We start from the raw sequence: 13,167 nt of genomic DNA, 5'->3' as shown, positions 1-13,167 counted from the left end.
CATCTGTTACCAAGGTCAGTGTACAAGTTTATTTTGACTGAGCAAAGCACAAGCATATGAAGGAGCTTCAAGGATTTTACTGAGGATGTTCAACATCCCATAGCTTTCACGTGAGAAATGCCGGTGGCTTTTGTACAGATGAGCAACACTCCTGCCGGACGAAGGACAGATGAAGAAAAGTACTATCAGTCGTATTAACCATCTCTTGGGATTTTCTTTGGCAGCCTCTTCTTGGTGAATCCTTTGGCAGATATTATAAAAAATCAATTATCACAGAAATGAGAGTATTAAAGTTAAAATTTCTGAAATCTTATTGACTGTAAATGATGATGATTAGGTCAGAAATCCTGACATCTTGCTGTCTGTTTTAATGGCTTTCTGTTCGTGAAAGGATTTGAGGAGATTCAGCTGTTTAGTATCATCCACTGGAGAAGAAAGATGATATTTTTTTTCTCTGCAATCTAGGAAAGCACAATATTTTAATGAAAGTTGAATTCTGTAGCAGTTGAGTTGTCAGCATTTTTTAGCTCTGATTCTGCCACTAATTAGCAGTGAGATTTGGGGCAGTCATCTGCACTGATCTCTCTAAGTATTTATTTTCTTACCCGTAAAATGAAGGGGTAAAAACTGACTTCTAAAACCCCTTATACTCTAAAACAATGGTTCTCAACTGGGGGCAGTTTTGCCCTCCAAGGGACATTTGGCAATGTCTGGAGACGTTGTGGGTTGTCACAACTTAGAGGGGGGTGCTGCCACTGGCATCTCAGGTAGAGGACAAGGACGCTGCTTAATATCCTACAAAGCACAGGACGGCATCCCCCCACACACACACAGAATTATCTAGCCCAAAATAGCGTTAGTGCTGAAGTCGAGAAACCCTGCTCTAAAAGTATGATGAGTCAGAAAAGGCTAAAAGAATACATAAATATATATAGGTAGTTACGGTGATGGGTTACAAATAATCTTTCTTTTTTATATTTTTCTCTGTTACAAACATTCTTCAATAAATATATATTGCTTTAATCTTAAAACCACTAAAATGTATTTTTCACTTAATGCAAATGCAATCAATTCCATTCTAGGCTTGATCAGATTGTGTTAAATGTCCATAGGGAAAAGCCATTTCCCTAAAAACTGGGGACTAACCTTATCTGCAGTTATAATGTAGTATGTCAAAGATCAACAAGAAATAGAGCTTCATGGCTATTCATTATTGAACAGTAGCATAAAAATTGTTCCATAAAAGATTGTTTGTATGCTTGTAAGATTATAAAGCATTGCTGATTATGTTTTTGAATTCTTAATTTAAAAATGTGAAGAGGATAGGTTGAGGTTTTATACAAAGATGCTGATAAGCACGGTAAATTCCCCTTATTTAACACAAAATATAGTAACTTTAATGTAATATATAACCAGGATATGAAGTATTTAAACAGAAGCAGAATCGTTTGGGTATAAAGAAGTTAGAATTAGTCATACATTCAGGGTCCCTTTTTACAGATGCCAACTATAGACTTGGATACTTGAGCAGACATTCAGATTCTCTAGTGCCCTTGGATGTAAGTGAGCTCTGTGTGAGGCCAGCTCGGGAAGCTGCTTCTCAGCTGAAGGATTCTTTCCAGAGCTTGAATGTGTTAGATTTGGTCCCAGCCCTCCCGCCCAGTCAGCCCTTACAGTGTTCTTAGTTTCTTAAATGGATGTTCTGGGCTCATCCAAATTCAAACCTGAGAACTCAGAGTTACCTGAAGGCAGGAACACTTCTGCTAATGATGTGAAATATTCTACAGAATGCTTTTTAATCACTTTGACTTTTGCTTTCTCATCATTATCTTTCTGTTACCTTCTCTTTGATTTTTAGAACCAATTTTAACAGACAGTGTACATACAATTCTGTAGAGAATAGGATCTAAAATACTGGGATATAGAATTACCTTGTGGATGGTAACGCCCTTCCAACTTATTGACTAAGACTGCTCTTTCCACACGTATTTTCCTCCTCAGACTAGAACCTGTCTTCATTTTTTTAATACTTTTTAGCTTAATATTGTATAAACCAAATGGAAGAAAATAAACAAAGCATTTTTAAAATTTTCTTTTATATTTCCCTATTTAATGACCTTACAGTGCTCTTTATTTGTTCACATGGGTTCTATTATATTTACTGTCCAGTATCCTTTCCTTTCAGCTGGAATGACTTCCTTTAGTATTTGTTATAGGGGAGGGCTGCTAGTGACAAATTCTTAGTTTTTAAAAATCTTTGTATGTCTGAATTTGTTCTTTAAAGGACAGTTTTGCTGGATAGTCAATACACATTTGAAACTTTTTTTCTCTCAAAACTTTGAATATGGCATCCCAGTGCTGTCCTCCGTGGTTTCTGAAAAGGCATTATTAATTTAAACAAAATCTCAATATCTTTTGTATTGTTATTGACAAGTGACTATAATTCCCTGTTTATGCCCTCAAAATGTAGAAACAGTTTTTCTTTTATTTATGGGAGTAAGTGATTTAGATACTGGAAAAATGATCAAGAAATGGATCAGAAATTCTTATAGTATACTATGTTACAATTAAAACTTCACTATACTATCTATGACTAATTTTGTAATATAAAGAAATTTTTGAAAAACAGAAAAAAATCACTCATCTGCCTAAACATCACACTGTTTTCATTTTTTAATATTTTTCCCTAACTATAACCATACTGCATACTTGTGCCCATATTTTGCATGATTTAGAATTCTGAGGTGGAGGGTAGGTATTTCCACTTAACATTTTATTGCAAACATAATTCCCTTATTAATGGACTTTTTGTGCTGAATATATAAAAATTAGAGGGAATAGGTCTGCCTTTAGCTGCAATTATTTTATAACGACACCTCTCCTTTAAAGTGGTCACACTGGATACTTATAATTTATGTAATATTTTTGAAGTTCACAATAGTGCAATATTTCTCTCCCCATATTATTTCTCTTCTGGACCCATTAGAAAATATACAGTGGAAAAAAATGATTTTTCAAAGTGATAATGGCTGTTGAAGTGCCGTTGGTCCTCAAGGAGGGTACAGCCCCTTTTTGCTTTTGTCTACAGTACCTGGCCTTTTGGGGGGATTGATAATACTTGGGGCTAGAGGGTTGGTTACTCAAGAGCTACATTAAAATCCATACTGTATATAGATCACCCAGATACCTCAGGGTTGGTCCTTGCTCACCTTTAATGTAAACCTGAAGCAGACTCCTAGTGGGTGATATAATCTACCCATGTAGATACCCATGATTGTACCTGTAGTTTGGTGCTGAAACTCTCTATATAAACTCCAGTGTTTACATTAAAACATGCTGCAACCTATGGAGAAGTTTCCAACAGTCAAGAGTAATGAAAAAGAAGAGGCATAAAAAGAGTATTTAGTTTACTTATTACACACTCAATATCAGTCCCATACCACGTGCACTCAGAGAACAGAAGAAGCCTAAGATTTGTCCCTCTCTAGTTTCTTAAAATCTTGCTCTGGAGGCAAAATATATAAAGTACAGCAATAGAACTAACATTAATTTGTGAGTTCATTTGTGAGATATGCCCTAAGTAATTAGTTGATTATAATCATTAAAGATACCAAAGTTTGTGGGTGCTATAAAGCTAGACTGATTCAATGGCACTTTGACTCATTTGCATGCTGAGATGTACTTTCTTGAGTGGGAGGGTTTGGGAGTTACAGTAGAGGGTATCATGGACGTATATTATCATTCATTTGGCAATAGGCAAACAGTCAAGAATTGCTGAGAGAGGGCACAGAAATACAAAGGTAGGAATAGAGAAAATGACAGTTCTGAGAAAACAAGGCATCTCTTTCAGATGAGCACTGGTCACTTCCTTTTAGTGTGTGTCTGAAGTCTTCTGTCATCCTCTACTTAAGAAGCAAATGGTATCTGATAAAAAGAGAGTATAATGAATTAAACCTTGTCAAGAATGTTTAAACATGTGTGGAATCCAATTATTTTTATTGAGGATATAGACCCTTTAATAATTCTTTTTCATAATTCAAAAAATATGGTAGAAATTACAAAGCTTAAGTGGGGTGTGAAAATGGTGTTTGGGTTTGACATAATAGGATATCACTCACTCGGAGTATCTAAATCAAGACTCATGAAACAAGACCTTTTTCTTCAGTGTAAAATACATGTTAGCAGTAATGTTGGAATGTTTGTAGTGCCTTAGGCTTTGAAATTTAGAGATGAACCATTATGGATGAGTTTCTACAGTTACATTATAACTAGAGGCAATCATAAATTCACATGTGTGAGAACAAGAAATAATAAGTGTAAAAAAAACCTTTAGAAGAATACTTTTAATCCAGCTATAAATAAGAAATGAGTCATCTGTATGCTATGCAAATTTTCAAGTGGGTAAATTTAGAAATTATTTTTTTCTCTTTACAAAACTTTATACTTTGAGGGGAAATGTAGTTATGTCTGAGCAGTTCAGGAATGTCCCTTTCAAAGCTGTGCAGTGATGAAAAGCATTGAACTTTCTGCAGTAATGGGAATGTCCTGTATCTGCACTGTCCAATACAATAGCCACTAGCCACATGTGGCTATTGAGCATTTGAAATGTAGCGAGTGCAATTAGGGAGCTGAATTTTTTAATTTATTTAATTTTAGTTAAATTTAAATACCCACTTGTGCCTAATGTCTACCATATTGTCAAATTGTGTGTATTAGTAGGTATGCTTTGCCAGATGGTGAATTCATTAACTGAATATCGTTTCATACTCAAGATTCTTTGGCTCTCAAATTTTTTTTACTGTGTTCTAGGTAGAGCCATTACCATTCCTGACTTAGCTTTAAAACAGCATCTCTTTTACTTTAAAAAGTTCTTCTGAATCATAAACGTAAGCCTCAAAGTGCTACTTTTAGGAGAGAGAAATATTATGGTTGATGTTTACAGAGAGGATAAGCTCATTATACATTTTTTTACATCCTTGAATTAAATTTAAAGCTGAAATGTTTGGGAGTGGAATGCACTGATGTCTACAACTTGCTCTGAAATGCATTAAAAATTGATTGATGGATGGATAGATGGTAAATATTGTGGTAAAGCAGATAGAGCAAAATATAAACGATATATGGGTATCCACTGTAGAATTCTTTCAACTTTTCTGAATGTTTCATTTTAAAATGAATAAGCTTCATGATAAAATGTTGGAGGAAAGTTAAATGGAAATATATTAAGTATTTTAAAGTGCATTTCTTTTCTTGGATCTATCACTTCTTTGTTAAATAGAGCCAAGGAGCAATAACTGAACGTTTACGAAGTTTCAGTATGCATGATCTAACAGCTATCCAAGGTGATGAGCCTGTGGGACAAAGAGCATACCAACCTCTCCCAGAAACAAAAAAGAAAAGTAAACCAGCCTCCGGTGAATCACCAGGTGTGCTTGTTTTGTTTTAATGTATTGTTCTTTCATAATTGGGATCTTGAGTCAAGATGGGTACTAAAATAATACCTGGTCGCTACCTGAATTTGGGTAAACAACATTTATTTTTAAGCTTATATTCTTGAGCTTCACACTTAACTGTATGTAGGTCTCCTCCTCTAAATTTTCTCTAAATAAGGTTAGTGCTTGCTTTTTGTTGACTCTGGAGATAATCCAGGTAAGAAAGTAGCAGTAGCGCCTTGTGCTGCCATGAATTTTTAGGAGCAGTGGATGTGGTTACCCACTACCACCAGTGCTAGTTCTGACCTGTGATCTCTACTCTTGCTACTCAAACTACATAGTGGCATCTGAGTTTTATAATTAAACCCTCTTTAATGTAAGTGCTGTGAACAAAGAAGGATACTGACTTATAAGATAAAAAGTTTTAAGCAGGTGACAAAAGATGACAGGTTTGAAAATAGGATTACTCCAATGGAAAAATGTGTTGAAATCATGACTTGTAGACTAAGAACTAACTTGTTCTAATGTAAATTATAAGCATGTCATAGTTGATACATTCTAAAATTTTAGTAAATTTTTGTGATCTTAGAAACATACACATAAACAAAAAGACATAGTCCCTTAGTCATTTTTTTCGCATATAAGAAAGTTGTAGTTCAAGGCCCAACTGAGAACTAAGATCTTCAGGATATTTCTTTTTAAAGTATTATTAGGTCCATAAGGTACAGGGCTACTTGATCTTTTTTTTTTTTTTTTAAGTAGAAGTTTTCTTCTGAGGGAGACTGAAAATCATCCTTTATAATTAAAACCAATTTGAAAAGAGCAGTCCCGAAGTGAGAGAGTAGCATTGACATATATACACTACCAAATGTAAAATAGATAGCTAGTGGGAAGCAGCTGCATAGCACAGGGAGATCAGCTTGGTGCTTTGTGACCACCTGGGAGGGTGGGAGGGAGACACAAGAGGGAGGGAATATGGGGATATATGTATACGTATAGCTGATTCACTTTGTTATACAGCAGCAACTAACACACCATTGTAAACCAATTATACTCCAATAAAGATGTTAAAAAAAAAAAAAAAAAAAAAGAAAGAGGGACTTCCGTGGTGGCACAGTGGTTAAGAATCTGCCTGCCAATGCAGCGGACACGTGTTCGATCCCTGGTCCGGGAAGATCCCACATGCCGCGGAGCAACTAATCCCGTGTGCCACAACTACAGGGCCTGCGCTCTGCAGCCTGTGAGCCACAACTACTGAGCCCGTGTGCCACAACTACTGAAGCCCGTGTTCCTAGAGCCCGTGCTTCGCAACAAGAGCAGCCACTGCAATGAGAAGCCCACGCACCACAATGAAGACTAGCCCCCGCTCACCACAACTAGAGAAAGCCCGCGTGCATCAACGAAGACCCAACGCAGCCAAAAATAAATGAATGAATTAATTTAAAAAATGAAAGAAAGAAAAGAACAGTCCCTTCTTATAAAGGAAAAATAGTGAACTTTGTTCTAAGTTCTCCCCAGAATGAATAACTTTAAAAAGCTGGTGGCTTATCTAAGAGGTAGTAATTAAGTATTGGCCATTGATTAAGGTACTGATGCCTTTAAGAGTGAGGAAACTTTGAACCTTGAACCATCATCCTTAATACTTTAATAATGTAAAAGTAGTCCCTAATAGGCATTTTCTTAATATGCATTTTAAAAATTAGGTATACTGATTTTGTTTATGGGGACTGCTATATATATTTTGCTGATTTGGACCAGTAATCTGAGCCCTTTATCAGCAGTTTATTCATGATTATACCTTAGAATTGGTTAAGAATTGTATTCCAATTATTTAAATAAAACCAGGATTATAAATTTGAAAATCCATGACACTGTTTTTATGGTATCCATCTATTAAATTTAAAATGGTGTGACTAAAATATTTTAGGATAGTGAGGTGTTAATTAGTTCTTCTGTTAAATTTTAAACCATGAAATTAAAAGAACAAGAAAGTTGGGAAACAAACACTCTCATACACTTTTTATGAGAGTTTAAAGTAGAATAATTGTTTTTGATGACAGTCTGGCAAGAATTATCAAAATGTATTCTTTTTAACTCAGCAAGAAACTTCTAAGAACATGTCATAAGGAAATAATCAGACAAGTGTTCAAAGATATAGGTACAAAGATGTATGAATGTTCGTCTTGTTGTTGTTTATAGTAACAAAATATTGGAACAAACCAAATTCCTAAGAGAAATGGTTAAACAAAAAGGTGGCTATTAGCCGTGAAAAATAATAATGTCAGTTTATACGTATTGACATGAAAACAAATCCAGATTGGGAGCGGGGGGAACAATAACAGTGAAACAATGTGTGTGTTATGATCCTATACCATAGAGGCACAATAGATAGACGATGAAATGGATTAATATACGTAAAGTTATTTTTCAGATAAATGTACATAGAGGAGAGTCTGGAAGAGAGTCTAAATGCTGCTAACTAAAATGTTAGCAGCATTTACCTCTGAGTTGTGGGTTTTTAGTGATTTTTTTTTTTAATCAACCTGTTACCCGTAAAATCAGAAATAAAACAAACCTACTTCTTGTTTTGAAAACAATTAAGGTATTCTTTTTTTACATCATGAATTTTTTTCTATTTTATTTACTTCCAAACTTCCCCAAGAAAAGCAAGTTGGTACATTTTTTAGTGTGGGAAGTATATTTATATTGCAAAGTCTGTTTACTAATAGTTCATGTAATCAATACAGTTAGCTCAGAACACAAGCAAATTCAAATATTTGGAAAAGTGGTTCCCTTTTGAAAACTAGTAATGGCTTGCTATGAGCGGTTTGAGGTTAGCTGATTGAGAGAAGTCTTGCTTCGATGAAGTTACTCAAGTCCGCATGTTGTCACTATGGGAAAAAGAGCCCCCTCCAAATGCTTTTTTGTAAGAAAATAGACACCTTGAACATGATGTTCACTTCCTTAGAAAGAACACCACATTCTGATAAGTGGAAATATTTTTTCTGCAAAGAACCTGCTGCTACCATATTAGTTAAAAGTGGTTCAATATTCAGTTTCAATATACCAGCACATAAAGAGATTTCTGTTTTGTCTTGTTTTTGATGCTTTACATATTTATTTAATCCTTAAGATGACTATGCAGGTTAAATATTTTTATCTTTATTTGTAGATGAATAAGCTGAGATTTAAGGAGATTAAATTACTTGTCAAAGACCACATACTCAAGGACAGAAATGAAGTATCCAGGGTTCCTAACCTAATTCTTACTCTTTTTTTACTTTATAAAGAGACTGCACTTAGTGAGACACTTGGGCTGGAACAATGAATTCAAACAATTTGGCAGGGGTGACCTTAGAGATGCTTTAGTCAAAGATGGCAAATAAGTGACATGCCTCCTCTCTGCTCCTGTGCCCATGGCAGCCATTGCTAATGGATTGTGGCACTTCCCACCCTGGCTCAGAATCCCTCTCAACACAGTGCCCCAGTCAGCTCAACTGGCTCAGAGTTGGCATTCACGTAGAAACGTATTCACCTCCCATCCGCCTCAACACCTTACCAGATAGGAAAACTGAGACCCAGAGAGGCAAGACTCACTCAAGGTCTTAACAGCTGTTAAGTGGCCAAGTACTCATTTCTCCTCACATGGATCCAGGACCCCTTCCACCACGATAACTAAGGCCCCTTCCAAGTCAACTTTCCATGATTCTGCACTTACATTAATACATGGAAACTGCTTAGAACAGTGCCTGGTCCACGCTAAGTACTGGATCAGTACTGGCTATTATTATTATAAGGGGGGAGGGAGGGACTTAAAATATACCAATTCTAAGATGTAGGAGCTATGAATAAAACCAGGTCAGTTTGCAAAAGCATCTGCTACTTTTCCTAAAATGGTAACAGAGCTCTGGGCCAAAGGTGGCCGAACAGCTGCAGCCTTAGGCCTCAGGGCCCCCGGCAACAGAGACTTTTCATTCTTAGGTCCTCAGTCACTCCTCCTCAGGAATGTGCGTGGACAGCCCCATTTTGAGGATTTTGCCCAGTCTAGACTGATGACGGAAAGCAGCCGACCTTGGCATCACCTTTGTCGGCGCCAGCAGCACCCCACCAGCTTCCCCTTGCCTGGGCTTGGAGGACCTGCAAACCATTCAGCCAACTCGCCGGGCTCCTGTTCAGATAGGGCATCCAGATTCGGGCTTTTCTCGTCATCTCGGGTCTCCCCCTCTTCCGAAGTCTTTAAAATCCTCGGACAACTTTGATTAATACTGTTTCCACCACTCACAGCAGAATTTTCATATACTCATTTTCAGGTTTTTAAGTGGAATAGAGAATGAATATTTTATTGAAGATATTTGACTTGACTCCTCTCTTTTTGATGCAGTTTAGTTTAATAACTTGCTAAATTAAGCTTGTCGACTTCATCTCCTAACAGATCCCAAATTTGGCTACTGTCTCCTCAATCCCTGGACTCTTATCATTTCTGGCCTGTGGTACTGCAGTAACCTCCCTGCTTCCAGTCTCATCCACTTCTGATTCATTCTCCAAAGTACAAGAAGACTCTTTTAGAGAACCAAAATCTAATCATGTCACCCTCCGATTAAAATGCTTCAAAAAAAAAAAAAAAAAAAAATGCTTCAATGCCCCCTCCCCCTTGTTCTCTGAAGCCCAAGCTCAATAGCGTTTGGTATATTAGCTCCCAGCCTTGGCATCCCACTCCTTCATGTGCTCGGTGTATAGAATCATGAGTCTTTCAGGATTCGGCTTGGCCACCACCTCCTACAAGAAGTCTTCTCTTACCACCCACTTCCCCCTACTGTGTGCTCCCATAGCACCTTGTCCTTGTCTTCTATTTACAGCATTTATTACAGTATTGTCATGCCCACTAGACTCTGTCTCCTCTACTGGACTATATATTTCTTAGGGTAGAAAAAGACAGTTGTGTGTTTTTCAACATAGTATCCCCCATAATTTAGTACACTGCCTCACACGTAGTAATATTTTTCAAATATCAATACTTGTGGAATAACAAATCAATCCATCACTTTTCCTGAAACAATATTTAGAAAACTAAGATTTTTTTTTTTAGTTGAAATTAGGAAACAAAGAATAAGATGTATATATAATTATTGTTTTGAGTGTAATTCCAATTCCTAATCACATAAAGTGAGAGGCAATTAAAATAGCAAGGGCCGTCTTTGTTGAAATGTAGCCTTATGCTTCATCTGTGGCCTTAGAGAACTTTTTGATCACAGTCGCTTCCTTTCTGGTTCTTTCCTTGATTCTTTATGTTTTACCTTAGTTTTATTATATTGGGATTAGGTGTATTATATAAGCAACAGCAATAGAGAAAAATCTACAAATGGCAATCTAAAAATATTTTTTCTGGTTTATATTCCCCATTTATAGAAGTAATACAATTTTTTAAATAAAAATTTGGCAACTTTTTTTAAAAAAGGAAAAATTAAGAAATTTAAAATCACTTAAAAGCCCACTTCCAACAGATATAATGGTTTCATTTTTATGTTTTTCAACACTTTGTTTCTATACATACATTTTTTTCCACTTAATATTGCACCGAGAGGGTTTTCCCAGGACTACTGACCCCATTCCCTCCCCTGGCCACACTGACCTCCTCACAGCTCTTCCACATAGTTATGCTTCCCAATGCCCCGGGGCCTTTGCACATGCTGTCATGTCTACCTAGAACAAACTTCCTCTGACTGCTGCAGGAAAGCAAAGGATCTTGGCCTATGTAATGACTGATTCTACTTCCAAATCCTTCCTGATTTCTAGCCTAGAAGTCTGGCAGCATAAAATTGTACTTCCTTAATATATAATTAAAGATGTTTATCTTATTATGAGACCAGGAAGCTTTTTTTTTTTAATTAATTTTTATTGGAGTATGGTTGCTTTACAGTGTTATGTTAGCCTCCACTGCACAACAAAATCAAAATGAATCAGCTATACACATACAGATATCCCCTCCCTTTTGGACTTCCCTCCAATTTAGGTTACCACAGTGTATTAGGTAGAGTTCCCTGTGCTATACAGTATGTTCCCATCAGAGACGAAGAAGCTTAATTATAACTCTTCATGGTTTGCTTAGTGATGCTCAAGTTATTCATGTCCTATGAGAGCAGATTAATAAACAATTATTCAGTATACTTTTCTTCACATGCAAGAAGTCCATCTCTTGCCCCCTCCTGAGCCTGGAAAACCTGCTACTTTTTTCTCATCTGAAGAAGGTATCTATGCTCCTTACCTTTATTGGAGGAGAATTTGAAATATAATGGGGCCTTGTAACCTCACCCCTGTCTTTTTTTTTGACCGCTCCCTGCGGCTTATGGGATCTTAGTTCCCCAGCCAGGGATGGAACCCGGGCCCTCGGCAGTGAAAACACAGAGTCCTAACCACTGGACTGCCAGGGAAGTCCCTCACCCCTGTCTTTATAACCTACGTAGTACTCCAGTTGCCTTAGACTTGAGCCCCTCTCTTTCGCCATCCAGGCAGTAGTTCTCAAAGTGTGGGCCCGGGACCAGTAGCATAAGCATCACCTGGGAACTTGCTAGGACTGTAGATTCTCAGCCCCACCCCGGGCCCAGCAATGTGTGTATCAGTAAATTCTCCAGGTGACTCTAATATGTGCCAATAAGTTTGTGCTAATAAACTCTAATAAAGTTTGAGAACCACTGCTTCAGGAATGGGAGTGTTCTTGTCCCTGAATCCCAGCCTCAGGGTGCTCTCAGATTTCCTGACAGTAACCAGCCTGACTGGATGTTTGCATATTGGCCAATGTTAAGTCTTCGTTGCTACACATAGCAGCCTGTTAGCACACCCACACGATCCATCTCTCACTGACCCTCCTGATGCTGGCTATTTTCTTTGACTAACATCAGTCATCATAGCCTGTGGTGTTTCTAATTACTGTACCCTGTCTGGCTGGGTTTTATCTTAGCAGCTGCAACAGTGTTGGTTTAACTTCTCCATCACCTGCCCCCAGTGAATTATCTTGACCGAAGTTCTATCCCCTTTGGGTCTTATATGACTCCTTAAGTTCACTATACCATTTCTGGTCTTGACAAAAGGTTTGACACGTTGGGGGGGTGAGAAGGACCCTGAGTCCCTAATTAAAGTCAAAGGTACAAATAACAGACCAAAACACACTGTTGCTTAGGTTGCTTAGAATTCACAAAAAGGGGACTTCCCAGGTGGTCCAGTGGTTAAGACTCTGCTACCAATGCAGGGGCCCTGTTTCGATCCCTGGTCAGGGAACTAGATCCCACATGCCACAACTAAAGATCCTGCATGCTGCAACTAAGACCTGGTGCAGCCAAATAAATAAATAAATTTTTTTTTTTTAAAAAAAGAGTTCACAAAAAGGAGAAAGGGCAGGAAGAGACTTTTCACTGTGTATCTATTTATATTCTTTGATTTTTGAACAAGACAGCCGTGTTAACCTACTAAAAAATAAAGTATTTTTAATTATTCTGAAAAATGCATAGTGAAAATAGGAATGGCCAGGGAAAACTTCCTGGAAGAAATGCGTTATGAGCCTCCTCTAGAATAGTGCAAGGGGCAAAGATTGATGGTAAAGGTCAGGGAACGCCTTCCAGATGAGACAGGGAGAAGAGCAAGCTGGCAAATGCAGACCATGCAGAGAACCGAGAGTAGACAGGGTGAAGAGGCAGTGCTGACTGGCATCCTTTTACCAAAACATGCTGGTTTTGACAACTCG

The 13,167-nt window shown here is 37.4% G+C and overlaps 1 protein-coding gene across 3 annotated transcripts in view; it reads left to right on the top strand.

Moving 5' to 3' along the window:
• REEP3 (receptor accessory protein 3) overlaps window positions 1–13,167 on the top strand; it is a 96,396-nt gene that overhangs the window by 79,372 nt on the left and 3,857 nt on the right. For 2 of the 3 annotated variants that reach the window (XM_082407522.1, XM_082407523.1), the window contains exon 6: window positions 5,279–5,426. In XM_082407522.1, the coding sequence (XP_082263648.1) occupies window positions 5,279–5,426 (148 nt within the window). Of the gene's footprint in view, window positions 1–5,278; window positions 5,427–9,864; window positions 13,166–13,167 lie in introns of those variants that run through there. The other variant, XM_082407524.1, reaches the window with a different exon arrangement.

The sequence above is a fragment of the Balaenoptera borealis genome (assembly GCF_965194805.1).
Source record: "Balaenoptera borealis genome assembly, chromosome: 10".
NCBI classification, from domain to species: domain Eukaryota; kingdom Metazoa; phylum Chordata; class Mammalia; order Artiodactyla; family Balaenopteridae; genus Balaenoptera; species Balaenoptera borealis.
This window is presented reverse-complemented; position numbering and strand designations above follow the sequence as displayed.